The sequence below is a fragment of the Fonsecaea pedrosoi genome (assembly GCF_000835455.1).
Source record: "Fonsecaea pedrosoi CBS 271.37 unplaced genomic scaffold supercont1.5, whole genome shotgun sequence".
Taxonomy (NCBI): Eukaryota; Fungi; Ascomycota; class Eurotiomycetes; order Chaetothyriales; family Herpotrichiellaceae; genus Fonsecaea; species Fonsecaea pedrosoi.
This window is the reverse complement of record NW_013550611.1, coordinates 1,731,091-1,758,092: the sequence shown is the minus strand read 5'-3', so window position 1 is coordinate 1,758,092 and position 27,002 is coordinate 1,731,091. Positions and strand designations below refer to the sequence as shown.

General features: G+C 52.7%; 7 protein-coding genes and 1 non-coding gene across 8 annotated transcripts; 3 read left to right on the top strand and 5 right to left on the bottom strand.

Annotated features, from left to right (window-relative positions):
* Window positions 1-242: 242 nt before the first annotated feature.
* Window positions 243-1,310, top strand: Z517_08109 (uncharacterized protein; the record flags this gene model as incomplete). Its single annotated transcript, XM_013426628.1, has 1 exon — window positions 243-1,310. The coding sequence occupies one exon, from the start codon at window positions 243-245 to the stop codon at window positions 1,308-1,310; it is 1,068 nt and encodes a 355-aa protein (XP_013282082.1).
* Window positions 1,311-1,350: 40 nt separating this feature from the next.
* On the bottom strand, window positions 1,351-2,136 carry Z517_08108 (uncharacterized protein; the record flags this gene model as incomplete). The annotated part of the gene is made up of 1 exon (XM_013426627.1): window positions 1,351-2,136. One exon carries the CDS (start codon window positions 2,134-2,136, stop codon window positions 1,351-1,353), a length of 786 nt encoding a protein of 261 aa, XP_013282081.1.
* A 720-nt stretch (window positions 2,137-2,856) lies between these two features.
* Window positions 2,857-4,899, top strand: Z517_08107 (uncharacterized protein; the record flags this gene model as incomplete). Its single annotated transcript, XM_013426626.1, has 1 exon — window positions 2,857-4,899. The coding sequence occupies one exon, from the start codon at window positions 2,857-2,859 to the stop codon at window positions 4,897-4,899; it is 2,043 nt and encodes a 680-aa protein (XP_013282080.1).
* Window positions 4,900-5,602: 703 nt separating this feature from the next.
* Z517_08106 lies at window positions 5,603-5,718 on the bottom strand. The gene has a single exon (XR_001230613.1). It is a non-coding gene; the product is annotated as a 5S ribosomal RNA (ribosomal RNA).
* Window positions 5,719-7,577: 1,859 nt separating this feature from the next.
* Z517_08105 (uncharacterized protein) lies at window positions 7,578-9,754 on the bottom strand (the record flags this gene model as incomplete). The annotated part of the gene is made up of 6 exons (XM_013426625.1): window positions 7,578-7,620; window positions 7,675-8,224; window positions 8,298-8,443; window positions 8,492-8,674; window positions 8,719-8,767; window positions 8,821-9,754. The coding sequence occupies 6 exons, from the start codon at window positions 9,752-9,754 to the stop codon at window positions 7,578-7,580; spliced, it is 1,905 nt and encodes a 634-aa protein (XP_013282079.1).
* Window positions 9,755-10,827: 1,073 nt separating this feature from the next.
* Z517_08104 (uncharacterized protein) lies at window positions 10,828-13,131 on the bottom strand (the record flags this gene model as incomplete). The annotated part of the gene is made up of 3 exons (XM_013426624.1): window positions 10,828-12,388; window positions 12,451-12,646; window positions 12,735-13,131. The coding sequence occupies 3 exons, from the start codon at window positions 13,129-13,131 to the stop codon at window positions 10,828-10,830; spliced, it is 2,154 nt and encodes a 717-aa protein (XP_013282078.1).
* A 1,842-nt stretch (window positions 13,132-14,973) lies between these two features.
* Z517_08103 (uncharacterized protein) lies at window positions 14,974-17,453 on the bottom strand (the record flags this gene model as incomplete). The annotated part of the gene is made up of 2 exons (XM_013426623.1): window positions 14,974-16,747; window positions 16,837-17,453. 2 exons carry the CDS (start codon window positions 17,451-17,453, stop codon window positions 14,974-14,976), a joined length of 2,391 nt encoding a protein of 796 aa, XP_013282077.1.
* Window positions 17,454-18,262: 809 nt separating this feature from the next.
* On the top strand, window positions 18,263-20,758 carry Z517_08102 (uncharacterized protein; the record flags this gene model as incomplete). Its single annotated transcript, XM_013426622.1, has 2 exons — window positions 18,263-20,458; window positions 20,612-20,758. 2 exons carry the CDS (start codon window positions 18,263-18,265, stop codon window positions 20,756-20,758), a joined length of 2,343 nt encoding a protein of 780 aa, XP_013282076.1.
* Between the last annotated feature and the right edge of the window lie 6,244 nt (window positions 20,759-27,002).

Below are 27,002 nucleotides of genomic sequence, written 5' to 3'. Positions count from 1 at the left end.
GTCTGCTTGCCCGTCCATATACAATTGTCCTTTGCCTCCACCACCCCATCCGGCGAGCAGGTCGAAAAGCTAAACCTGACCTATCTCATGGTAATGAAGCTCCCCGTCGCGATGGACCGAACTCCAAGATCCTGGTGTTTGCGGGATAGACGACGGCCGCGCCACGTTTATAAAATCGAGGTAAGAGAGACTCAAACTCACGAGTCGCAGCATTAACCACTGTATCAAACCACCTGCCCATTATGGCCGCCGAAACCAGCGTTCTTCCCCTGCCGACCGTCGACCATGCATTCGTCAAGGTTGAGCCTCTTCTTTCTAGTCCACCGGGGCCTGTTCGCTTCGACCCTGCCAAACACCTCTGCTTTGAACCTCCCAAAAGCATCATTACCTTGAAAGAGCTGCTTTTGTCGGAGAAAGATGCCATCTCGCCCGTCGCCATTACAGAGCCATTCCCGCTGTTCACCCTTGAAGGTGTCAAGCAGATGCGGGCGGACCTCTTTCGTAAAGAGATTGTGGTCAAGCATGGCGACCGGACCAAGCCGAACTGCTATAAGATGAGGGGATACTCGAAGGATACACCCTTTGTTGATTCCGTATGGCGCAGCAAAGAGGTCATAAAAGCTTGTTCTGATGCTGCTGGGGTCGATCTGGATGTGGTTTTCGACTACGAGATCGCCCATATCAACGTCCAAGTGGACGCTCTGGAGGACGGCATGCCACTAGATGCTGCGCTACCACCTGCCATGCCTCCCAACCAGGCACTGTCAACCCCCCTTCCAGCTGTTGACCAGTCCGAGGAGCTCGCCTCAGTCGGTCGATGGCACACAGACTCGTATCCCTGGGTCTGCGTTTGCATGCTGTCCGACCCATCCAATATGATCGGCGGTGAGACTGGCCTCAGGAAAGGGGACGGTTCTATCGCCAAGATCCGAGGACCTCAAGTTGGCTGGGCCGTGATGATGCAAGGGGGCTGTATCGAGCACATTGCATTGAGAGCTGTCGGAACTGGTGAGCGTGTCACCATGGTTACGTCGTTCCGTCCACGGGACCCGAGTCTGAAGGACGTCAGCAATCTGGGCAACGTCAAGAAGAGCAGTCGCCACGACCAGCTGTTCAAGCAGTGGTCGACGTACCGCCTTGATGTTCTCGAGAAGCGGGCCCGACTGCTGAGAGAACGGATTGAAAAGGGCAACTTCTCTGGAGAGGAGATCGCCAAGCTGGTCGCTCAGTGGAACGACGAACAGATCCCGTACATGAAGCACACCGCAGTCGAGATGGTAGGCCCTGGAAATGAAGGCTCGCAAGATTAAAGCATCAAAATCGATGTCCCAGCAATAGATTATTATGGTTCTAGCTAATCGAGTTTTTCGATGCCTTTAGCAGCGCTGAAGCCGCCTCCGCTAGGATCCCTGCGTCCCCTCCTGGTAACATGATGAAGCTGAATCCCATCTCCACGAGACGAGGAATCGCAGCCTGTGAGCCGAGTATGCCGATCGGCTTTGCCCACTTTTTGCCCACCTGAAGCACTTTCTGCAAGGCTGCCACGTATTCTGGTTCATCCCCCGAGGCGCCCTCGAAGCCGAGCGAGTGTCTCAGGTCGACGGGTCCGATGAAGATGCCGTCTACGCCGTCCGTCCCGACGATGTCCTCGGCGTTGTCTACCGCCTCTTTCGACTCTATCATGGGCAGGATCATCACCTCGGGCGCCCGTTTTCGCTTGTAGTCGGCCACGTCGGGAGGCGCGGGGATTTCGGCAAAGGGCGTTCGAAAGGGACCATAGCTCCTTTGGCCCGTCGGAGGGTAGCGCGCGCGTTTGATGACCCCGTCGACCTCCTGCTTGTTGTTCACCATGGGCACGATGATGCCGCTGGCACCGCTGTCCAGGGCCCATTTGATCCACTCGACGCCGTGGGACGGGATCCGCACGATGGGCGCGCATTCCCCCGCCGACGCCGCCACCGTGGAATGCACCATGGCCGTGATCTCCTGCGCAGAGAGCGGCGAATGCTCCATGTCGATCATCAGCCAGTCGAAGCCGCATTGTGCTAGAATCTGGGCGCTGTACGGGTCGTTGAAGCTGACGAAGGTCCCGACCAAGCGTTGTTTGGCCTGCAGGAGAGAGCGGAACGAAGGCATGGCTGCGGCGGATATACGGGACTTTCTACCGCGGTACTTGCTGGTTCCATGTCAAGCGTGCGCACGCACGAGGATTGTCTGTGGTTATATAGCATTTACCCTTTCCTCCACCTGACTTTAGGAGACGGTGGAGTTGCGCCGTACCTCATACCTTGAGACAGATGCGTTCGGCGGCATTGCGATGGCCACTTACTTGTCCATCCATGAAAATCCCTCTCCCTTCGTCTTATCGACACTTTGTAACGGGCAACAATGCGTTTCTCAAGAGGCGCGGAGATGAGCGATGTTGGCAGAGAAATCTCAATGAAGCCAACACAACACACTCGAGAAACTCAAACGGGAGAGCATTTATAAGGGTGACGGACGCTTCATGCTTCGCAGCGGCTCAATGTTCATGCACCACTTTCTCAGTGGCTTCCTTTTTTTTTCTTAGCTACTGTAGAATAGACTGCGAAAAAGAGGAAAGCATGATTTCAACCCCCCCTCGGTCAAGTGCGCGCCCGCACGCGCGTGAAAAGAGAAGCCCGTCGTCGTTATCAAACCGTCGTGGTCTACTAGCCGCTTTGAGAAAACAATTCCCGCAGGCTTCCCCCCTTCCGCGAAAGAGCCAACAACCTTACACATCTCTCTCCATTCGTTTGGTTCCCCATCTCAGGTTTGTTTTGAAGTCATGCATTGTGTTTGGGACCGTCCAAGGATGCGCCCTGCAGGATCTAAACAATGGACCTGTCCAGCCGCCAGGAAGGTCCGAGGCCGTTCCGCTCGAGGCGCGATAGACCGTGCGACGCCTGTCGAGGACGCAAGATAGCGTGTCGCATCGAGACGTCGCCGCCGTGCGCGTTCTGCGAGAGTCGCGGAAGCACCTGCACGTTCCAGAACGGGCCGAATAACAAGAGACGGCGAGTTTTCTCGCACTCGCATTCTCTGCCAAACAATCATTTCCTGCCGCAGCACCAGCAGCAGGAGCAGCAGCAGCCGCATGAGGGGCGCCTAGCGTCGATCCCCCCTCAGAGCTGGGAGGATTTCAGCGTCGAGGCGTTTGACAGCACCATCTTCGACAGTCTCGATCTTGCCGAGGACGGGAGTCCTCCGTTTCAGAGTCAGGGCCAGAGTCAGAGTCAGAGGTCTCCTCTCCCGCAGCCGTCCGCCTCAGATGGACGAAACGCAAGTACAAGCCCGCGGCACTTCCAGCCGCAGAGCCTGCGTCCGTCTTCCGGGGATGCCAGGTATCACGACTCGGGCACGCTGCACCGATCTCAAATCCCGCCGGATACGGGCCATTTGAACCGGCATGTGATGATGGAGTTGATGAAGGGCGGCAGCAGCACCAATCCGCTCGAAATCTCTCGGATCCGCTTGACAAGCACGCGAGACCACAATGACGACCAGTCGTCCAGCGAGGGTGGTCCTCAGATATTGATGGTGAGAGATGATCCCCCGTTCCTGGTCACCGGCAAGTCGTGCATGGAAGGTGCGTCGTGGCCAGATATCGAGGCTCTGCTCGTGGGGAAGCAGCGCGATGAACTCCTCCGACTGTATTTTCGGTTCGTGCAGCCTTTATTTCCCGTTCTCCAACAGCATGACGGGTTCAACAATGACATTCACTGCGACCCTCCGCAGGACGCGGCCTCGCTCGCTCTGTTTGCATCGGTATACGCCACCGCTCTGCCGTTTGCCATACACAACGACTACCTGAGTGCCACACTGACCGACGCAAACGGTAAACGCGAGCAGCTTTACAGAATCGCGATTGCAGCTTTGCTGGTGGAGGCCAATTCGCCTTCTATTGAAGCCTTGCAAGCGTGTCTGCTTTTGCTGCAGAAAGGCCCGACGATCCAGCACCAGGGGCTGACACCGACGTATTCGTGGCTCGCATCCATCGCCAGCACGATCACCAAGTCACTCGGCCTCCAGTATGATTGCAGCGTGTGGAACATACCCCTGGCAGAGAAACAGCTTCGCACACGACTGTGGTGGGCAACATTCACCATGGACGTCTGGGTCAGCGTGGACTCGCCTGGAGGACGATCGATCGGGCTCGACGACTACGACGTGCCTCTGCCAAAGTCCGCGGACGGCATGTCTGACGACCACGATGCTGGAATGGGACACAGCAACGAGTTTGAGCGGCTTGTCCTTCTAACACACCTCCTGGCCCAGATCCACGGGACGTACTACACGATCCGCGCGGCGAAGCAGACTTCGTCCGACTTATTCAAATCGCTCGAGTTCGCCCGCCCCTTGCGCTCCGCGCTCAGCGACTGCAGACAGAGTCTGAAGGCCGATCTCCCGCTCAACTCTGGCGACGAGACCCCCGGGATGAGCGCATCCGTGCACCTCGCCGCGTGCGTTGTGTCGATCGTTCTCTTCCGCGCGCTTCTACGACCTGTCCAATGCGGCAGCACCAGTGAAAACCCCATAGACAGCAGCTACAAGTCCGCCGCGTCCGCCGTCGTGACCGGCTCGGTCAACTGCGCTAGAGAAGCCGTCGAACTGCTCGAGACCATGGTGAGCCTGATCGGTCCGTGGAACGCGTTTTGGCACTCGTGGTCACAAGGCAACTTTGCCATTGTCAGCACGTTCCTCGTGCAGTTACTCCTCATGACCGAGTCTGGTGGCGCAGCGCGGGCGGAGGTCTGCGAGTTGATTTCACGCTGGAAACGCGCCATTCGCGTCGTGGCCGGGAGTGGTGGCTGGGGGAGTTCGCTGATGGGCATGGCCTTGGGGAGACTGGATTCTCTGCTCAATCAGGCTGGATTGTGATGCGAAGGCGAGGAGGTCGTAAGGTTTGTGAAAGAAGACCACAGGGAGAGATGTGTGTGTGTGTGTGTGTGTGTGTGTGGGCTGTAGGCTGTCGGTCTAGCTATCAGTTAGTTCTTTATCTTTCAGTCTTTATGAGCGAGGAGATTGATTCTCAGCGCATCGAGGTCTTGATGACTCTGCGGTAGTCAGCATTTATAGCCACGTATGCATATACATAGTATCATGCTTGAGTGCGTGCAAAGTTACTGTTCTCCGGAATTATGGATGTTTTGGTGAAAAATTCTCGACAATGTACGCGAGATATAAAAATTGGAACACAATCGCGAGAGCCCACACACACACACACACGGTATGTCAGTGCTCGGTACCTGTACCGCACCTGAGGAGTTGTTAGGATTTGCGGTGCAAGGCTGAGAAAATCAACTAGTGATCGACAAGGCTGACAGAATCAGGAGAGTTATTTCACAAAGTCCCTCGTTGTCCCCCACCACACCAGCTCAAAAAAAAACTCAAGAAAGCCACACTAATTGTTGCACCCACACAACTTTGGGGGGGTATACGTGTCCAATGAATGAAATGAATATACGAGGTACACACTCTTACTCTTCTCTACTGAGTCCGAGTATATGCTCAACACTCTCTACATCCTCTCTCCTCTGCCCCATCCCCCCTCTTTGGGCGATGAACGGTGAGCAGGAACAAAAACAATCAACAGCCGGGATTCCCACCTGGTCACCCACGGTAGTACTGACCGGCCGGGAACAGGCTTAAGTACGGCTGAGCGGACGGGAAGCCCTGCTTTCCTGATCCGATGGTCGATTGCGAGAGAGAAACCACCGAGTTTAGTATATATATGATAGGTAACTTATACACTCTCTACGTTGGGATATGTACATACATACATACACATGATGTATTACATGGATCTCTCTCTCTCTCTCTCTCTGTGTGTGTGTGTGTGTTGTATATTGTGATGCCCCTATTTTTCTCTTTGGATGACTGTCCACTTTATCCGGGGTCTCTCGAGTCCTCTCTCGGTGCGGCGTCAGAGACGTCGGAGACGTGTGTGAGAGGGAAAGGGAAGAACAAAAGCAAGCAAGAGTATAGGTTCATCCCCGGATGGTACATACATACACACATGCGTACGTATGTAGGGTGCTACGCAGGCGGTCTTCGTTACCTCTCAAAGCAGTCCTCATCCAGCTAGCCCACTTGCCTCGTCATGCGCGACGCACGCAGGACAAGAGTCATTGTACCAGTCGACCCAGGTCTCGCGTCTCCTCACACCAGATCCACACAGCCCGATACCTTGCACGGGTGTTACTGTCTCTGTCGCTGTCCCTGCCACCTTCACGCTTCCACTCCCACCTCCCGCGCCCCCTGACGCCCCTAACCGCCGATCGACTTGACTCTTCCGGATCCCGCCACCACTACCGACACCACCAACACCGCCAACACCGACTCCGTGTCGTGGTTGTCGCTGCCCCTGCCGCTCCCGCGCCGTCCTGGACTGGTCGCACTCCATCTCAAAGTACTGGTCTGTCGCAAAGTGAACGCCACACACGCGGCAGTGTTTTCTGGTTGGCGCCGAGATGCACATTTCTCTGTCTCTCTCTCTCTCTCCCTCTCTCTCTTTCTCTCAGTCGCTATCTCTCTGGCTCCTTGTTCCGTGTGGGCTAGATAGGTTGGGTGGGTCGTATCGCTTTGTGTGTGGTGGGTGGCGGAGAATGAGGAGTGGGAGGCGAGAATTGGGTAACGGTCGATGAGTGACGGTCGATCAGCGATGGGTGTAAGAAGCTAGGCAGGTAGATAGGTAGGTATGTAATTGGTAGTTTGGTCGTATGGTTTGTTGGATGGATGGAGTTGATACCGATTTCTCAAACACTCTTTGGTTGGTTGGTTGGTTCGTTCATTCGTTCGTTCGCGAGGCTTGTTGGAAAAAAAGAAGAAGAGAAAATGGATGTTCCAGGTCTATTTATACGCTTATACAAGTGATCTGCCCGACAAAGGGCGGGCGGGAGTGACAGCAACGGTGACGGGGTGGGTGGGTGATACGTGGCGTTGCCTTCACCTACGTACAGACATATCTCATTGTTCACCCCTAGTGTTTGTTTGGTGTTGGTGTTAGTGATTGAAGACGAGGCTGACAAAGAAACAGTCATTGCGGCGTGATGCATAGGTGCTGCAAGTGAGAGAGAATGTCGACTCCATCACTTACCAGCCCTCCCTTGTGTTCAGTGTCACTGTGTGGTGACATACATATATATGACTTCCTGGTTATGTGTCACTCGTTTGGAATGAATCGACGGGAGTCCAGACAAGATGCGGACGTTGGACGCGAGACTACTTGAGTAGCCTGGCGGGTGACATGGGATCACTCTCTGTCCTTGTCGTGTTGGTCCTTCATCATCACATTGCAAAGGCAGCGGGCCACTTGATATCGAAATCGGTGGGCGCAAGGAAACTGGGCGAGGAAAAAGACCCACGAGGCTGACCTACATACACCACACCGCATCACATCGGCTGTGCCTGACTCTGGATGGAACACCACGTCTAGTAAACTCGTGCTTGTCAGATCTCGGTATTCGATATCATTATGTTATTACCATTCTGCGTCTGGTGAACTGTATGTATGTACATCTGGGATCGGTAGGCTCGTGTCATCTCCGCAGAACCTCCTAAAAGTTCTTGCCCGTAAAAGGGCTCTGGACAGAACCAAATCTGCAGCACGAAAATTAGCACAGCGCTCAGGCGACACTCACACACAAAACTCACCCTTGCGGACATTGTCTCCCCAAAGCCACACTCCCGCTCCGCATGTAGCAGACCTTGGCCTCGGCACAGGCGTTGTTGGTGCAGTTGGGGCTCATGACGCTCATCTTCCCCTGCAACGTGTTCTGGATGCTCACCAGCGTGTGGTTCGTTGCCATGGCCTCGGTGACCTTTTGCCAGTATGTCGCGTTGAGGGGCGCATCTTCGGGCCATCCAACCTGGTATGTGTCCCTGGTGGAGTACTCAAAACTCCAGACGGGACCTGTTTGAGAGGCGTTGAGGGTTTGAAAGGCGCTCACGTTGGCGAAGTAGGTGTAGGCGTTGTAGACGGAGAAATCTCCCGTGTCAACCTCGTACATGCGATAGCCTGAATTCAGGTTGGTCAGAGGGGTTACGCTCGGGCCCATCCAACCGACGTTGACGGCATGGGCAGCATCTTGTGTGGTGCCGTTGTTGCTGTAGTAGATCATGAACTGGTCTTCATGAGTGTGGCCGAAGAAGACACCGGCAATAACATGTGGAGAATATCGATCGACAATCTGGTAGAAAAGATCTGCAAAGCAGTTAAGCAAGCACCCATTAAAGTCATCCATTTCCTCGTCCGATAAGCTCCCATTTCGACTTACCTGTAGGGTTGGGAAGCGGGTTAGAACCATCCCAGCCCGACAAGACGTGGCCCAACAACCAGACTCGTTCACCTTTGGCCTCGGCATCCGCAAGCTCTTGCGCCACAAACTTGAACATCCCACTGTTGTCCGGATCCGTGGTGTTGCTGCCTAGACGTGAGAACTCTCTTCATCAGGTGGGAGGGTCTGCCTACATGTAGTTCAAGAGGTTGCTCCGGTACCAGAAGTCGGTGTTGAAGGTAATGATCCTCAACTGTGGGTATTTTGGGTGGTTGATGCTGTAGGCGCCATAGTGCATGCGAGCCTCGTTTGCGGCCTCGGCACTAATCCAGTTGTTCTGCTGCCAGAGCGAAGAGACGTGGTTCCAGTTCCACGACCTGCTCTCGAGTTAGAGACGTCCGGAAGTAGCGCAACGACTTACTGTTGCTGGCCAAGATTTCCTGGCAGGCTGTGCGGAGAATCGATACCATCTACATCACCCCTATCAGCCATGTCTCCCGCCAACGCGCGGGACTGTGCTTACCCGGGTTGCTGTCGTGATTCCCAAGCACGGCAAAGATGGGCCCGCTAGGAATATAAGACTTGATCATATGGTAGATCGAGGTCTCGGCATATTGGGTGTAGTTGTTGGACAGTTCATTCTGGGATTCGTGAGACACCAAATCGCCCGTGTATATCCCCCAAGCGAATTGGTCATTGTCGGACTGGTTGTGCCACGTGGTGCCTGTCAGGGGTGCGATCGACTCCAAGGCAGAGGTCAGAAGGAAGTAAGGGCTGTCGCATTTGAACGCGCCGTATAATGGTGAAGGAATCTCCAAGTGACCCGAAGCACTCTTTGGGTTATTGGAACGGCAACACAACCCACTTGAACAATTTGCTTCGGAACCGACGGCGTATCTTGGATCGATGTGCATGTCACTCAAATGGATGACTTTGACTCTTTTGCCGCTGGGTTTGGGTACAGTGATATTGGCAGGCTTGGGGCCGAAGAACTCGGTGGTATTGGAGGGAAGAGTGAACGGGCGAGGGCAGAAGTTGCCGCTCAAAAAGTTGCACAGATACTGCCCATCGGATCCAGCCATATCACCCAGGGCGAGTATCTGGGTGTAGATAGCGCCAAAGTTTTCAGCATCGTAATTTTCATGACAACTCGTGTTGGACATGAACCCGCTGCTTATGCACAACTGCACCAGCAGATCCGGGACCATCGTAGGCACCCGCTGAGCCACATATTGGCCGACTTCCAACGCCGAGAGACATTTGGAGCAATTTGACGCGTCTGTTGTAAGAATAGAATTGACTTGGCTGATAGCATTGGCCACAATCGCACTCCCGTTGGTGACCGCAAAGAGGGGAGTTGGATAGAAGACGGGATCTTCGCTCTCCTCTGGGATGTTGGTCTGGTTTGTCAATTCAAGGGGGAAAGCTGTCTTGTTGTCAGCATCAAAGAGGATCATTCAGGGAAGACTCTGATGGCATAGTATGAGCGTATGGTGTTCTCGGGGACTCACTGTAGTTTAGTGTCGGATCAAAAAGGACGGGTTGGGGCTGAAAGGCGGTTTGTCAGCAGAAGTCCGAGAGAAATCTCTGAGTGTACAAGACACTTGCCTCTTGAGTCGGTGATGGGGGAATATAGTACGAGGGAAATAGACTGGTAGGGAAACCGGCAGGGACAGTATAAGCCAGGAGTTGAGAACTGGAGCCTTGGGCATATGCGAGGGGACAGGAGAGCAAAGGCAATGCCAGAGCCAGCGACATACAGCGACACAGCATCGTGGGCAGAGCTGGTGACAGATATGAATCAAGCAGAATAAATTATCTCAACCTACCGTGAGAGTCTCTGGCAAACCAAGCAGAGGGAGGTAAAGGCTTTCTCCCAGGATGCTCAGCCTTTTTATCGCCGCAACGTTGAACGCTTTTGCTCAGACATGAGTAGCAGTTGGGCCAAGCTTGGAGCTCTCCCGAGCTGTTGGCAAGCTTGATCGAGAAAATGATGGCTTCAGACCAATAATATCGACAGTTGAAGGCAGAAGCAAGTGAAGCTTCGACAAAGATGTAAAGTGGATGAAGTGGATGAATTGATGCCAATGATGGCAATGATTCCCTGCCACGGGCTGCCAAGGTTTCACCAATTGAAGAGGCGCTGAGGCTGCACGTGTCGGTCTAGCATGTCGTCCTACTCGAAGACTGCATAACACGTACAAGGATACAAGGCAACAAGGGACCAAGTCCATCATCCTCCACCGGCAGCCAGCCGGTAAAGGAAACTTGTTGCTGTAACCGAACCACATGTCCAGGGTTGGTCTGTAAAGATTCCACCGATCCCGATCCCTTCAGTTACTATCTATTCTTGTATGTGTGTACAAGGGTTATACTCCCGTAGGTGCCGAACCAGACCCAAGAACATGTAACGACATGTAACGTCATGCAACAAGTACCTTCAGGTACCCGAGATCGAGGAAATAGCAATAGTGTATTGCTAGGCTTCTCCTCCATCTCCCAGAGTACCAGGACAAGTCCGCCATTCCCACTAAATCCCAAGCTTGTCCACTGTTCGACCAACAATCTCTTCGTATTGCTGCATTCCCCTCTCCAGTCTTCGAAGCCCTGCCTTACGCACGTGGTATACTGTCCCTGCGGTACCTGCATCGGAATCCGACTCTTGGCTGCTTTCTTCCTCCCCATCTATTCCTACGGGCTTCTCCCGATCCACAACACATCGCATAAAATGGCGGTCGTGGGTGATGACAAGAAGCGCACCCTCCCAGTATTTCAGTGCCTCGATCAGTGCATCAATCGTGTCCGCGTCCAGATGCGTCGTCACCTCGTCCAGGATGAGGAGGTGAGGAGAGTTGAAAAACACCCCTGCCAATGCCACACGCACCCGTTGGCCTCCAGATAGAGCCGCGAGAGGAATGTCTGTCACCATATTCCCTCGGAGACCTAGCTTGGCCAATGTACTTCGAGCTGCCTGCTCATCTCCCATCCAGTTAGGGAGTCCCATCAGGTGAGATAAAGCCGTCGTCTGCCCATTCTGCCTCCCGACTCTTTCTAGCTCTTCGACAGCATGTTGCGAATAGCAGCCGAATCTAGCTTTGGAATGCACTGTTATCGAGCCTTTGGTCGGTCTTGGGTCGCCTCCCGTGGCTGCTCCCATCAAGAGCTTGACCAAGGTGGACTTTCCACTTCCATTCAGACCTGCCAATCCGACGCGTTCACCAGGATGCATGACCAAATCGATATCTCTCAAAGTCCATACGCCCGATTTTGGGTAGGTGAATGATACTTTATCGAAGCTAAACAGAGGTCCCGAATGTCGCAATGGTGCTGGCTGCTCCGGCAACGTTATCGAAACAGGCGGGTCAAACTCTGGAATTTCGATGCCGTCGCGCACCGAGGTGTGCCACCCCGCAAGATCTCGATTGAGCTTGAATCTACCACCTCGTTGGCCAACCTCGAGTCCGGTACGCTCCTCCAATTTCTTTCGTCGCGAGGCAGCTTGCTTCAATTTCTTGTCATCTCCCGTCCGTTTGGCAGCCTTGACGTTCTTGGCTATGGTCTCCTTCATGTGTTCAGTCTGCTTCTCTTGAGCCTCAGCCATTTTGGTCATGCGGCGGATTTGTCGTCGTTTCTCGGTTTCATACTCTGTCAAGTTGCCCTTGAAGACCTCCAGCGTTTTGGCGGGAGCGAGTCGGACAAGGAGCACCTCGTGAGCAATTGCATCAGCAAAATCGCGGTCGTGCGTGACAATGATCACAGTGGTCCCTTCGAGCGACTTTGTAATGTATCTTTCGAGCCAAATGATGGCCGGCAGGTCAAGGAAATTCGTGGGCTCGTCGAGCATGAGGATATCCGTCTTCTGAATCAAAGCACATGCGAGGTCACAGCGCGTTTGCCATCCCCCGGACAATGATTTGACAGGTTTCTCAATCTGTTCCTCGGAGAAACGCAGGCCGAGAAGTATCGTTCGGGCTCGAGCCTCCGTGCTGCCAGCGTCCATGGCTTCAAGTGCAGATCGTGTCGCTTCCAACATATCAAGTCCAATTCTCGTGACCTCTTCCTCGTCTTCTACGATCGGGCCATCGTCATATCTTGTTCATCACCGCCACAAGTCAATGACCCCCACCACTGAGGACACAGGAAGAAAACTTACCGTTTCTGCGCTTCCTCGACTTCCTTCTCCTTTTCTATGAGCAATTGGCGTGCTTTGAGGCCTCGAGCACCACTCCGTCGTGCCGCTATGAGTTGAGCTTCGGCCAGTTCTTGCTTCGCTTGAGCAAGTTGAAGCGAGCGCACGGTCGTCACAATCTTGCTGGAATGAGCTTTGTCTTCCAGCGCCGCGGCAAGGCCTAGATTGTTGTTAGAAAGTTGCCTCCACAGCAGCGGACGACGACGTGCGATTAGCATCTGCGAGAGCCCTCTCTCTGCGTCGATCACTTCTTGTGACGTGTTCAAGCACCTTGACGGTATCGCTCTCCCTTTCGCCAGTTTCTGCCTCTACATCAGAACTGACGCGCGTCTGGCCTAGCAAGAGCAGACGCAGGTTGCGCGGAACACCAGGCACTCGTCGTTCTGCCAGCGCTCGGAGCAGCGAACTTTTCCCAGTTCCATTGCGCCCAGCGAGGACGTAGTGCACACCCTCAACGATTCGCAGATGGGCGTGGTCCAGTAATTCTCGACCTCCCACGGACAGCGTGAGATCCTTGACATCAATATCCTTTGATGTTGGTGCATCCAAGGCATCTACATGGAAACGGCTTTGCTGGCTAGTGACGACTATAGTTCCATCCTGCAATGAGGCCGCCGGTGTGCTTGATTTCGAAGGTTTGGGCATACTAAGTCAACAACTCAAAAGGGGGCTCGAGAAGAAAGGAGCAGTTGCATTGAGAGCAGAAAGATCTTTTTCGCCCTGCAGAGATGATCAGTTGCGACTTTATATGGTATGCTTCCACATTGTCCCCCTTTGTGCGAAGCGCAATACATCTAGCCTTTGCAACTGAGGCTGGAGGCAAACTGGGGTCGAAGCCGTGCGCGAAGCTTCGGTCTGTCAACCGCGAAACTTTGAGCATGCAACGTGCGTGAGTCACTGAGATGCTTGTATTGCGCAATTGGAGAGCTTATTCGTGTGCTTGACGGCAGGGTGGAATGAATCCCTGCTGCCCTGTTCAAGATATTCAGAGCTGAGGCGATTGAGCAGATGAGTCGAGCGAATGAGTCACGTAATTAAGTGATAAGCGTGCAACCCTCTTTGGACCTGTTTCAGGGAGACACGGAAACGAGCTGCATGAAGGTCAATCTCACAATTCCCATCTCGTCAGGAAATGACATGCCTTACTGTCATTTGAAAAGATGGTGCTCGGCGTGCAACTCGTGACCTGCTGAATCCGCCAATCAGGACAAAGGACACGCCGTAGCTGCACAGATTCAGATTCCTTCAACTCCCAATGCAAAGGCGAACTCTCCGAAACCAAATCCTGATAACGCACGCTTCTCACCAACACCCCAACTTCTACCGCGGCAATGGCGCAGTTTCGCGCAAAGAAACTCGACCTCGGGTGCTTCATCAACTCCAAAATCATCCGCGACCACACCAAACGCAAGACCTTTGAGCAATTTGAACCGCAGAGGTACCCATACATACCCATGCCCGTCCACCACCCTCTTGCCTGATCCATGCCTGCCCTCCGAGCCACCCGCATGAACTTCTCAATCCCATCGAACTAACACAAAATGCAACGATCTAGGCAAGCGCTCCGATACCTTGTCCGGAACACATCCCTCCCAGACTGGGTGAGAACAAAGGCGCAATTCGAGCTGAGAAACATGCACTGCTACACGCGGCCCACGCAGATCAAGAACAGGTGTATAATGGGTGGCGTGGCTAGGAGTGTGCTGAGGAAGTTCAGGATGGGCAGGGTAAGTCCAATAAATATCTCGCTCGGAGAAGCGAGAGGGGGGTTATGTGGCCCTTGAATATCTGCGATGAACGAGTCATTTAGAAACGGCTGGGAATTTTGTACTAACTGTTCTGTTACTCTGCAGTTCCAATTCAGGATGAATGCGCTGGAAGGGGCTATACCGGGCGTCAAAAAAGCGAGTTGGTGAGCTGGCTGTACAAAATATGTTACAAGCATTTGGGTTTCCGGTATTACATGGCATGGGATGGCGTTGTCTGTATACCATTTTCGAGAACGACAGGAGCAGGACCATTTACTTGTGCGCATGAAGATCGAGCGAGGTCCAGGTCCCTGAAAAGGGATTCATCAGAGCCTCAATTGCTTGAGACGAAATGTGCCTGTGTCTCTATTTTCAGCACAAAATAGCCCAAATATGCGGTGGTCGCTAGAGTCCTCTCCACAGCAAAAGAAGAAATCACCCTCCAGTCTCTTTGAACCCAATAGCGGCCTCTGTCAACTCTCTTCGTCTTCTTCCACCTTGTGCACCAGCAAGACCTTGGTCGTGATTGGGCTCTGCATAATCTGGATATCAGCCTCATAATGCGTTGTGCTCGCCCTTCCGCCATACGTGAATCTGGTCGCATGCCAGCAGTCACCCGCCTCTCCCCTCTAGTACCCACGAACAATGCCGGAAAAGAGAGAATGGGTATGTTGAAACAAACAAAACCCGACCTCAAGCCCCATGATCACTTGACAGTCCTTCCTTTCACACGTCATGCCTAGCAGAATGGGCGCCTCGGTTCTTCTTCATCGACGGTCGGGTCCAGCTTCAATCTTTCCGTAATTGCAGCAATAGCCTCATCTCGCTGATGTCGAGGAGATGCTTCATCCCCAGATGACGCCAGGACTGCAGCCTCAAAAGCATCCAGTTCTTCTATCTGTCGCTGGCTCCCATCTAGACTGGATGGCCCTGCTGACTTGGCATACTTCCCGGACTCATCGTCACCTGGTTTCTGCCGCTTTCCTGCTTCCTCATCTTTCTTTTGCTCCTGGTCACCTTTCAATCGTGCCTCAATCAGCATTGCTACTAGCGCTTCCAGTGTATATCGTGCATCGTTCCCGGCATTGTGAAGGAAGTAGCATGGGAGACCTAAATCTCCCATGATTGAAGCAAGGTTGCGGTTCTGGGTTTCTTCCTTCAAGATCCGAAATAACGGTGCCGTGTCAAGTGAATCGATGATTGAGGCCAGCGTCTCGGAATAACGCTCTCCTTTGGCCATAATCTCCATGGCGGCAATGGGATAGGTGGCCCGTGACGACGTAAAGATTTTGGATCCGAGGTCTCTTAGATACGCGACATCCGTTCCAATACTATGCCCAACCAAAATAATCTTGCGCTGTTTTGGTCTGTTCTCGAGAGCGTCTGCTCCTGATTGATTTGTTTTGGCAAGTGCTATAGCATGCTTGATGGTTTCCTGATCGCCAATGCCCGTCAGAACGCTGGTGACAGCTGCTCTATTCGCGGCCTCTTGTTCAATATTGACCAGACCCATGCTGGTGCCTCCGAGATTAGTAGAAGTTGCTTGGGACGCTTCGTCCCCCGTTGCATGATTGACTGGCTCCGCGCTCCAAGGATCGATCAGGCTGGGGTGCTTGAAATCCACGGAGAAAGGCCACTCAAAGCAGCTGTCCACCTTGGTGGTAGCATCTTCGAGCTCGACCCATTCAGATCTGCCAAATTGGAAGGAGTTTGGATCTCCACGACAAAAGTCTTTATTGACCAAGTGCTCCCTGCCACGAATTCTGAAATGTCGAGAACGGATTTGGTCTGTCCAGTTCCTGCCTCTTGGTCCTGGAGGCACATTTACCAGGTCGAGGGTGTCCAGAGTGCTGATTCCGATTTCGGTGATAAGGTTATGGGCTCTTTCATGTGACTCGATATCAACCGCAATGAAAACGGTTTCTTCTTCAAAAGCATATGGAGCCGGCGCACTCAGGTCGAGCGGGTCCAAGGTAACATGAGCGCTCTTCAATTGCTGAAGACGGAATTGTTCTTGTTCTTCCCATGTCATGCTAAGATTCGGAGGGAGAACCTGCCTAGTCTTCCGGCGGAGACCCAAATATCGCTGAGCTCTTCTCAATTGCACATACCAGTCTCTTATCGCTGTCAACCGATCGTATTCTACCTTCTTTTTGCCCCGTCCACCTTTAGTCTTACCGGCCGCCAAGATGGCAGCTTGACAATCGTGCTTGAAATCTTCAAAGCGCTGTCTGCTTTCAGATGAGGCATTATGTGGGCATTCACCGTGGCCGGGAGTAGCGGTTGGAACACTGTTCTGCATTTCTTGTGCTTCATCCTTGGAGTGTGCCTGGCCCAAATATTGGGGTTTCGGGGTTCCGTCCTCAAAAAATGTGAAAGTAAACGGAAATGGTGGCACTGACACGGGGATTTTGAATGTTTTTCCAATCTCTGCAATGAGCTCCTGGACCTGTTCAAAGGGAACGAGGATGATCGCTTTCGCTGTCAAGCTGGCTGGCGGATGCAGGTAGTAGCTGGCTGAGACGTTAGCAATGAACGTAGCGATCGCTTGCACCTGTAGCCCGGAGAAATTGCGGAAACCCCGAGAATATAAAGAACTTACAGGTCCCAGGTTCGGTTGTAGAATTTATTGGATGCGAAGAAGTGGCGTGAAACACGATCATTGACATCATTCATGTATTTGTATGGGAATTTGGCCGCAAGGTGGAACTGGCAGAAGTGTCCGGCGACCGGAATTCCTCTCTTGTCTGTCGTCGGCAGCTCCTTGTTGTCTGAATCGGAACGCTCTGTCACGCGTTTGGAGGAAATCCGCTCAGAGCGCTCGCCGTGAGCAATATACTGAACAGTCTCCTCGGAATCGAGGACAGGATCCTTGAGGCTTGTACTCGCATTGTTTGCATGAATGACGCTTGATCTCGGCTGAGGTGGCTTCAGGGAGGGTTTCATAGAAGGCTTCTTTTTGAACGAAGAGACATAGTCGTCATCATCGTCCGAGCTGGTAAGAATAACGATGTCTCTTTGAGGCTGTTGCTTTTTGAGTGGTTTGGTATCTCTTGGATATTGAGCAGTTTCAGGAACACTCCAAGGCCGTTGCTCTTCTACTGCTCTTTGCTCAAGCTCTTTTTCCGAGAAGTGAGGTTGACCGGGAGTTGGAGCTGTTGGGAGCGCTTGGTTGGAGAACAACTTGTTCAATCGCTCCTGAGGGGTGGTGCTTGCCATTGTGCCTTGGCCTTTCTGATAGTTTAGTCGTGTAGAAGATGGGACACAGAAGGTAATCAGACGGTGTCCTGGTGGGGTGGAACGTGGGTTCGATGATGTGGTGTTGATCGACGGATTACCCTTGAGTCAACGATTCTCGGGAAAGATGATTCTGGAGCATGAGTAGTCGTATGCGCAGGGTACAAAGGAAGGGGAGAATTGCAGGGGGAAGTCTAAGCAAAAAGAAGTTGGAAAACAGAGGTTGAAGTGAAAAGGAAAACTGATCAAACCATGATTCACTTGGGAAAGTCGGTCCTAAAGTTTTGAGGAAAGTGAAAAAGGTTCATATCATCATCGCTCACATTGAGAGACTTTCTTGTCTTGCTGCACCTTTGATTTCGTTCACCTATTGGAGGGAACAGAAACAATCAAGTCAAAGGACACAGAAAGAGTTGAGAACGAGGCTGAGAGAGAAATGCAATCTGCGGGCGGAAATGATCACCCACGTGACAAGACCAAGATATTGCCGTCCCTCACCGCCTTTGCCGCGATGGCAACTCATCTTGACATGCGCGTTCGACTGCGGCAGCACTGGGTGGGATGTGTACACACGTTGACCAACAAACCAGACAAGCTGCAACCGCATCTATCCCTTTCACGCCACAACGCAATATCGTTCCTCAGGATTACATAGGAGATGACTTGATATTGTGACCCCCTCTGCGACCGCAACAAAGAACCAACCCAACGTCTCTACAACCCAATTCCTCTTGGCCTTGCCCATCCCTCTCTTCGATGCGCCGGCTACAATAACAATTCACCTGGCCTCGATGCCGACGATGGAAGAGATTGCCAGCGACCGCGCTGTCGACCCCGATGCGCAGGCTGCCGTGACAGACTTCCTCGACTATACTGAATATCTCCCCTCCGATCTCATTCGCTCCCTGACTCTTATCCGCGGCCTCGATGACACTTATTTAAACAGTGCCTCAGTACTCAATGACCGTACCAAGCTATATGGCTCTCTTCCTAGCCTTGCGCGCCCCGCTCGTCCAAATGCACAGGAACTCCGTGCTCAGATATCCGCGAGTCTGGACAAAGCGCTGAACGCGCGGGAATCCACATATGCAGAGGCCTGCCGTCTGTTGGACGTTGTGGACCGACATCAGAACAGACTGAAAAGCATCATCGCAAAATTAAATGCCATACCAAAGCCTCCATCGCGGGATCCAACCCCTCAGCCGACCCCCTCAACGCAAGTCAAGCGGTCCCGGAGCGGGAGGAAGATCGAGAATAGTGCGTCTACGAGGCTAACCCTACATCCACCTCGGGGCAATGCTGTCGCCTCTGCCATCCTCAAAAGACCCCGTGGCCGCCGTATCACGGTTCCAGGAGATGTCATGCCACCTTACGATCCCGATTCGCCCATCGCAAGCACAGAAGTCTCGGACTGGGAATCACCACCACCTTCGCCTCCACGCCCCGTCTTGAAGCTCAAACAACCTAAGCCACCGGCGCCTTCAAAACCCCCGAAACAGAAGCCCCCGCCACTTGAGGAGAAGACGCGCGAATCTCGAGAAGCAACTGAGCCTTATCACAAGCCTACTCCTCCACCTGAAGATGCTGAGATTGGAAGCAAATGGAGGCCGTGGACCCACCTGACTGAGTACGAGATGTACAGACTTCGAAAGAAGATGAAGAAAAACCATGCCTGGGAGCCCAGCGATATTATGATCAGACGCGAGTTGGCAGACCGTGGTAGAGGTTGGGACAATTACTACCGGGCAAAGGCTGAAGCTCAAGCGAATGGCACAAGGTTCATCGACATCGATAGCATCGAAAAGTTGACCCCAAAAGCTGAGAGACCTGACAAGCCCGAGAACCTTGATCAGGTCGAAAGCGTAGAGAAGCCAGACACATCAGAGATAGTGGGGAAGGTTGAGGAGGTGGTGGAGGTCTCAGCACAAGCGCCCGAGGTTTTGGAGAAGCCTGAAGACTCTGTCGCCGCGGCAGGGGGGACACCTATTCCGAAAACAAAACCGTTGAAGAAAACCGAAAAGAAAGAGAAGAAACCTGATCCTGCGCGATCACAGGCAGCACTTGCTGCGCAAGAGGCTGAACTCGCTGCTCGAAGACTCGGGGACATTGGCTCCAAGTTTCGCAATCTGTTCACGACTCCCTTTACTTCAGCCCTGGCATCGTTGAGCCGAAGTGCCAGTACTCCAGTCCCTAATCGGCCGCCTACGACTGTGAAGAAGGTTACAGAAAAGACGTCCAAGAAGAGAAAAGCGGATGATACACCCACTTCATCGGTCTCCCCATCAGCGGAGCCTGAAGCCGCAAGAAAAAAGCAGAAAATTGCGCCTAAGCCGTCGCCTCTAGCAGCGAGTCCCATCCCAGGCGTAGCCCCTACTTCACCTGCCGCCACCAGCAGCGAACCTCCTCCTTCGGTCAGTACAGCAACAGTCAAGATTCCACTGAAACTTAACGTGGCAGCTGCAGCTGCAGCTCCACCACCGGGAGTGACTTCTGCCAGTGCAAGCAAAACGCCGACTCCTGCGCCAGCGACGCGTGCGGCCAGTGTTCAGCGCACTTCGGTCGCACCCAAACCAGAGGGTACACCACCAGCATCGACGACGACTTCCTCTCGACCACCATCACGGCGCTCCGCCGCGGCGTCCGTGGAGCCACAAGTGCCTACTACGAGATCCAGCCGACGGGCGTCCATGACACCTTCTCTCGCTGGAGGCCAGAAGACACCCGCCGAAAGGGAAGCATCAGGACCGAGTCCGAAAGCCATCATGGCAGTTCCTACAGCCGCGAGCCATCGAAGCAAGAGAGATGCGCCGGGAATGGTGACGCAGTCGAGTCAAGATGGAGGCGCTGCTGTGAGCGTGAGCAAGCGCAAAACGAAGCCAGCCAAGAAAGCATCGTCCACTGCCCAAATCCCACAGATCAGGATCGACGTTGATGGAAAGCAAGAAATCGTGGATCCCGACGAGGAGCGGTATTGTCTCTGCGGCGATGTCAGCTGGGGCGAGATGATTTGTTGTGAGTTGGACGAGAAGGCATGTTCACCCTCCTTTGCACCCCACAATGCATGCGCTCTTTTTTTTTGGTTTTGACTTGTTAATCATCTATCTCGAACAAGTCTGCTAACTTTGTTGCTGTCCATCTAGTGTGACTTTGGCCAATGGTTTCACATGGAATGTGTATCTCTAGTGGAGTTGCCACCTCGGACGGTGAAATGGTACTGTCCTGGCGATAGGAAGAAACTTCACAAAGGAGAAGCTACCAACGGACTTGTGGGAAGAGGAATCAAGTGAACATGATATGGTATGTGGGTGGTGGACGGATAAAGTCTTTTTACGAGATGATTGTGAGCCATGAGGGAGGCATCGTGTTACTTCTACTGCGAGAACTGTCTGGAGAGGCCACGCTCAGTGGTCATGGGCACCGGGAGTTGTTGGCTGCAAAAGAAAAGCACCCGCCATTCGTGACGGTTGGCCGGGCACAGCACCCCTAGACATGACCGGTATATTCATAGTGGTGATAGCACATTGCCAACATCGACATTGACATCAGCACTATTTATTCATATTAATCAGAACATGCTTAGTTGTGAGAACAAATGCTCCTCAAGCAGTCAGTTCGAGACAGGCACAGGCACAGGCACCGAGTCCAAGCGATCCAGGCAGGGCAAGGGAGGAGATGGCATCTTCTACGAGTTATGCGATCTGAAGAGTGCCTGGGCTTCAATGAGTTTTGCGATTCAGTGACATCTTGATGATTAAACCGTGGTTCTTTCGGCTTTCTTTACGCATTGTTGGGCGAACCGTTCTAAGAGTGATGGTGGTCGTCTTGTATTTCCGGTCCCTTCGAAGCTGCATTGCACTGAGGTCGGAGATTTTGTACCCTCAACGCTCGATTTCAACGCTGTTTCGTTGAAGATGGGAAAGTTCTTTGAGAAGACTTGATGAAGAATTCAATGTGTTCGTATATGTGTTGAGACTTACCCTCTCGATAATGTCGTGTTGTGCGTATAGTGGAAAAGATGGGCTCGCAGAGCGGTGCTGTCCCCAGACCGATACGCTAAATATGGTCTGGGTAGATGATCAGTGAGTTGAGAGGGTTAGTTTCGTGGTTCTGGTGGAAGTAGTACCAGCAGTACCGGCGGTGATGATGTGGGTGGCCCTGCTCTTATTCATCTCATATCGTTTGGCTGGGGAATTCAAGTTGCAATATTAGATGGGGAGGTCCTGCTGGTTAGGCTCATTGCAACACAGAACAAAGATACGTTCGAGCAAGGGCATCTTCGATATGAGGACACAAGACCAACCGAGGTCAACTCAATGCACGCCACGACACCGTGAACAACGCCCAGCCCGCACTGCTGGCAATATGTTCTGAGTCTGCGGGCGTTGATTCTGATTCTCATCTTCCGTGATGTTGTGATTAGGCACTGCAGGCCGGGAGAGGACATAGCCATGAATTGTTGGTGCGAACTAGCCTTCAGCATTCTGTCACCGAGCAGTCAGATAGCACCAAAATCTTCGAATGCATTTCTTTCCACCAGTCGCGGCCATCGGGTCCGTTCGTGAATCACCGTGCCAGTGTAACATTAACAGCTGGACGCCTCTGAGGAATAATGTACACAAGCAATCCGCGGCTTTAAGGCGAGAAAGGTCAGGACTGCAAAATCTGTTGAATGTCAGAACCCACCCAACGAACCTCGTCCAGGAGTGTCAATGTCCCTAGCGAGTACTTTGGCAGCAGATTTAATGCTGTCAGACACCCACTAGGTACTTTGGACATTCCAAATTGTTTTGATCAAGTCGCAACCAATGACTAGATGGTTACTCGACAGATAGAGTTGATGGAGACGCTGTGTGCTTTCCGAAACCGGCACAAGATAGATCACACGAATAACCGAAACCGAATATTGACGTTGTTTCACAATGCCTCCACTGGGGAGCCATGTACCTACTTTGACCCGGCTGCGTGGTCGAGACCCGGTCCTGTTGAGGCTTTCTCGGAAGCATAGGAAGTGTGTCTTAGCCAGACCCTTCCGATGGAGTACTCGTAGGGAGGTAAAGGAGATCATCCCCAGGAGGTGTCTACGAGTAGCAGTACTCGTCCGAGAGAGGAGTCATCGCCTTCGATGGTGTCTCGGAACAACTGGCTGAGAAAATATTGGACCCTTTGAGTCGATCATGGAACGCCAATCGACAAGCAACTTGAAGGTGGGATCATTGCGGACCCGCAGCAGGGGGGCGCCTTTGGGGGACTATACCCGATGTGTAAGGCTGACAAGATAATTTCCGAGACCAAGCTGGTGGAATTGGAGGGAGCCGAGCTAGGACGACACATGGGAGACGAGGGTCGACCTAACATGACTTCCCCGGGGCTTGCCAAGGGAGAAGTTCATTGACAACAGTCCGCTGAGATGGACAACTTATTTCGGCCCTTTTCGAAGACGAAATGTCATCTTAATTTCAGCGGATTCGGCTATATTGATACAGAAGCCACTGCATGTTTGATTATGGTTGAAAAATCGTCACGTCTTCTTAGAGGAAAGGCGCATTTTTGACTGGGATAGAAGGTGTCGTGTCTGGGTGCTGGCATGCAGAGGTTCGGCGCTCTGCTGGGTATCGTGAGTGCTCAATTTTACATGGGCAAGCAAGAGGTCTGCATGTGGCGCAATTTGACTTTAACGGCGGCCCGACGACACCAGCCGGTAAGTTTCCCATAGCCACATGGTTGACTGGGTCACTTGGGAGGGATGGGGCTATCCCATTCTCCCAGCCATATCAAAGCTAATCAGGGGTGAAACGCAACCGCTGAGGTCCATGCCCTAGGTGTGATCATCTGAAGTCGAAGGGACTGGTAAGTACCAAGTTGAAGGATGCGAAACGTGTAAGAGAAGGTCGTGTCGATGAATCGTGCGACACATTCTCGGATTACCGAGCATTGCTGCTTCAGCATTATTGTCGCTATTGTTGCCTCGAAGTTTTAGATTAACAGCCAGACTGATGACTGACTCGGGATGCACGCGATACTCCGGGATATGCCATTGCAGCACTGGTGCTGGAAAGCAAATGTTTGTGTCCAACCTCCAATCGTTAACCCACCCTGCTGATACAGCGACATTCTTCTCCTGCGTGTTTCGAACAACAAAGCCTGTTACTCGAAAGGCCGGATTGCCATGTTATCCATTTCTCAGCTCTTGGAGTTTCAGCTGTGTAGCGGTGAAGTGGACTTGTCATTTTGAGTCCGGGTCTAGCAGGCGGAAGCAATCCACCCAAATCTGCCGCGTTTCTAGCTGCATTCTAGCTGCAGGAGAAAGCCCACAAGGGGGTCAGTCAGGCTGAAGCAACGAGCACAGCGCCAGCGAAAAGAGGGAAAATAATTATCAGGAACCCGTGTCATTTGTGCGGACCCCCTCCCAAATTTGTGGGATGCCAGGATGGAGGTCGCTATAGCGGCCCGTCAGGTCCGAATGCATCGCTGAATTTGTGGAGGGATGCTATACGAGAGGCGACGAGCAAGAAGGTTACGGAGTCCTGTAGATACTGACTCGAGACAAATCTGCCATTGTGAGTTAGGTTGTACTCGGTACTTGTCGTACTTTCGACACGTTACTTGAAATAATGAGATGCGACAGCATAATAGTAGTCTAAGTAGAATGGCGGTTTGTGATTAATCCTATGAGTGCATCTGAGAAACTCTGTATCTGAATGTTCATAGGTAGGCTGTTGGCTTGACAAGTGGGTGTCGATATGTCAGATGCCAGTGACCCGTCAAAGAGTAAAGCAACTCTCCGGATCCAGTAAGAGGTTCGGGAGGGACAATTGAGACAGATTGGGAGAAAATGTTGGAGGGGATGTGTGTGTGAGTGGATGGTGGGAGTGGATACGAAGTGTGGTAAGTTGAAGGTGAGGAGGCACAGGAAGAGAAAAGTGAAAGGAGGCATCGAGGGATCGAGCCACCAAGGCATCAACTCTGATCGACGCTTCTGCAGGTACCGGGTGTACGCCGGCGCACTATGGCACGGCACAGTGGACACAGTGGGCATTGTGGGTAGAGTGGGAGTTGCCAAGGACGCTGGGGCTCAGGCACACAAAGGGATTTCTCGAACTTGTAGGTGCCGGGCGGCTGGCACCTGCCAATGGGCCAATGCAAGCCACACAGAGCCATCGGCACACTAAAAGCGCCCTTGCAGTTCCCCTGGTGCGCTTGGGACCCTCACTGACTTTGGGGCCGACGCGATATCTTAGGTATCGATTAACCAAAGGCCCTTGTCCCTGCCTGTTTCCCACCATAATTTTTTTTTGTTTTGTTTTCCGATTGCGCTCCTACTGGGTACTTTGTGTGGTGATTTCGTTTTGCTGAGGGTTGCATTTCTGTTTCTAATCTCACATTACTCGTATGTCACCGAGCTGAGAGGATATGGCCATCCCTACCCCCGAACTGGGTTCAGCTGTTGCCTACCTTGGTAGTAAAATCAATGAGTCAATCCCAGTCACTGGCTCACACTTCTTTCTGGTGTTGGCCAGTCAATCGCCCAGGCCCCAGCGATGTGGGCTCATTGCGCATCCGGGCAATCAATCATTCTCCAATGTTTCTAGCCTCCTCGTTTATTTGTTTGGCATGCTTCCATCACGCTTGCTTCTGGTCCACGCGCTTTGCCCTGGTCCTTGCCTTGGACTTTAGGCCTTTGTTTAGTTGCATTTACCCTCCGATCCCCGTCTCCTCGCCCCTCCTCGCGTCAAACTTTCTTTCTTGTCGGCGGCTCAGCTGCCATAACCAGAGTCTATGTTACTGTCACTGTCCTGTCACCCGATTTCACGTCTTGGCCAACAAACGACAGAATATCCGAATTCTTTGGACGAGTTGCCTCCCTGCCTCCCTAGATGCGATTCTCCAAAGCCTAGGCCACCCCCTGCTAGAACAAACAATCTTGTCAACAGGTTCTTGTTTGCTGGTCCGTTGTCCAATGCCAACTACGGATCCCCACTTCGGAAGACAACTCGATGCGTCATCACAACGAGTAGATGCTTCCCGTTCACGGGGAACAAAGTGAAAAAGGAATTATAATACAAAGTCAAAAGTGGTGCTGCACCGTGCACAAGGGCACTATGATCGGGGATCGAGTTCCTCCAATGCATCGTTGTTTTAGACGGCGATTCATGGCTGCGGCAACGTCGTGGCATCCGAGTATTCGCAAACAATAATCCATCCCGAATCCTGCCTCCCCGTTGACTCGAGCTTCTGGATACTCGTAGTGTCGTGTGTGGGCTTCAGCTACGGATGTTGAATCCTCGACTCCCGTCTGCTTGGTGTCTGTTCCTCCTGGGTCTTGCTGAGATAGCAACAAAAAGACTAGGCCTGATCCTCAGACTCGGTCAGCTTGCGACTCGAGAAATGGAAACAACCCCTTGGAGCCCTGCTGGAACCCTTCCAAGGTTGGGATGCATCTCTAGGGCTCCCGCGGGAAGCTAGGCCTTTAGGCCACTAGGCTTCGGCGCAGGCCCCACCTGCCGCACATCCAGCCTGGAGCCCTGAAGCCCTTGGAGCAACCCTTGGAGCAACCTGAAGCCTTGTGGCTCTCCGGGTCCCAAGAAGAAAAGCCTCTTGGAAACAAACCTGCGTATCCGAAGTGCTTAGTTCTGTGCTAACGTACCATCCGTTGAGTATCCATCCGACCAGATGGGGGTGGATAGGGGGTAGCTGCAGTTGATCTCCCTGTCCCATCCTTTCTGCTATAACTATCACATTTCCTTGTCCGGCCTACAAATGTTACACGTCTTTCGCTCTCTCATCTGTTCACGACGTTCTTTGCTTTTCATAGTCCTGCATTGCCTTTCGCTTGTCATCGACCTAAATCGTGGCCCTGGCCCTCTACCGAATTGTCTAGATCTGACGTTCGAGAAACATCCGCTCGACACATCACAACGGCCGCGCCCCCTAAATCAGACACGATCCTGGGCGTGTACCAAATCTATCTGCCCGCAATCAATTGCTATCCGAGACTCGACGACGTCGAATAAGCTACCTGTCTAATCGGACTTGATCTCAGATCTGTCGCTCAATCCAACCAAGACATCTGCACTAGGCTGGAACTCCTTCTCTGACAGCGCGCACAAAACTCAAATTATCAGCGCATCTCCTTTCCAGATCTTGGATTCCTCCCTTGGCTCGACCAAAAAGGGCCCTTGACAAAAGATCGTTCACACACACTGCCACCTTTCCCAGGCCAGCAGTCAGCGAGCCAATTCTGTATTACATCCTTGTCTCTGGGGGCACATCACTGGACAGGAGCAAAATAGTCTACGGACTTCGCATATTACTTTGTGAGTCAGCCAAAAAGGAACCCCCTGCCCTGCCTGGCTATATAAGCCCGGGTCCGGAGTCTCCCCCTGAACTTTTTCTCGACCTCCTCATCCGCCGACTCGGGAGTTAACGCCTACCCAGCGCTCACAGACACAATGACTTCTTCATCAACGTCAGCTTCTTCAACTCCTTGCGACATGGGCCGCGGAGGGTACGACACGACAGGAGTACCCAAAC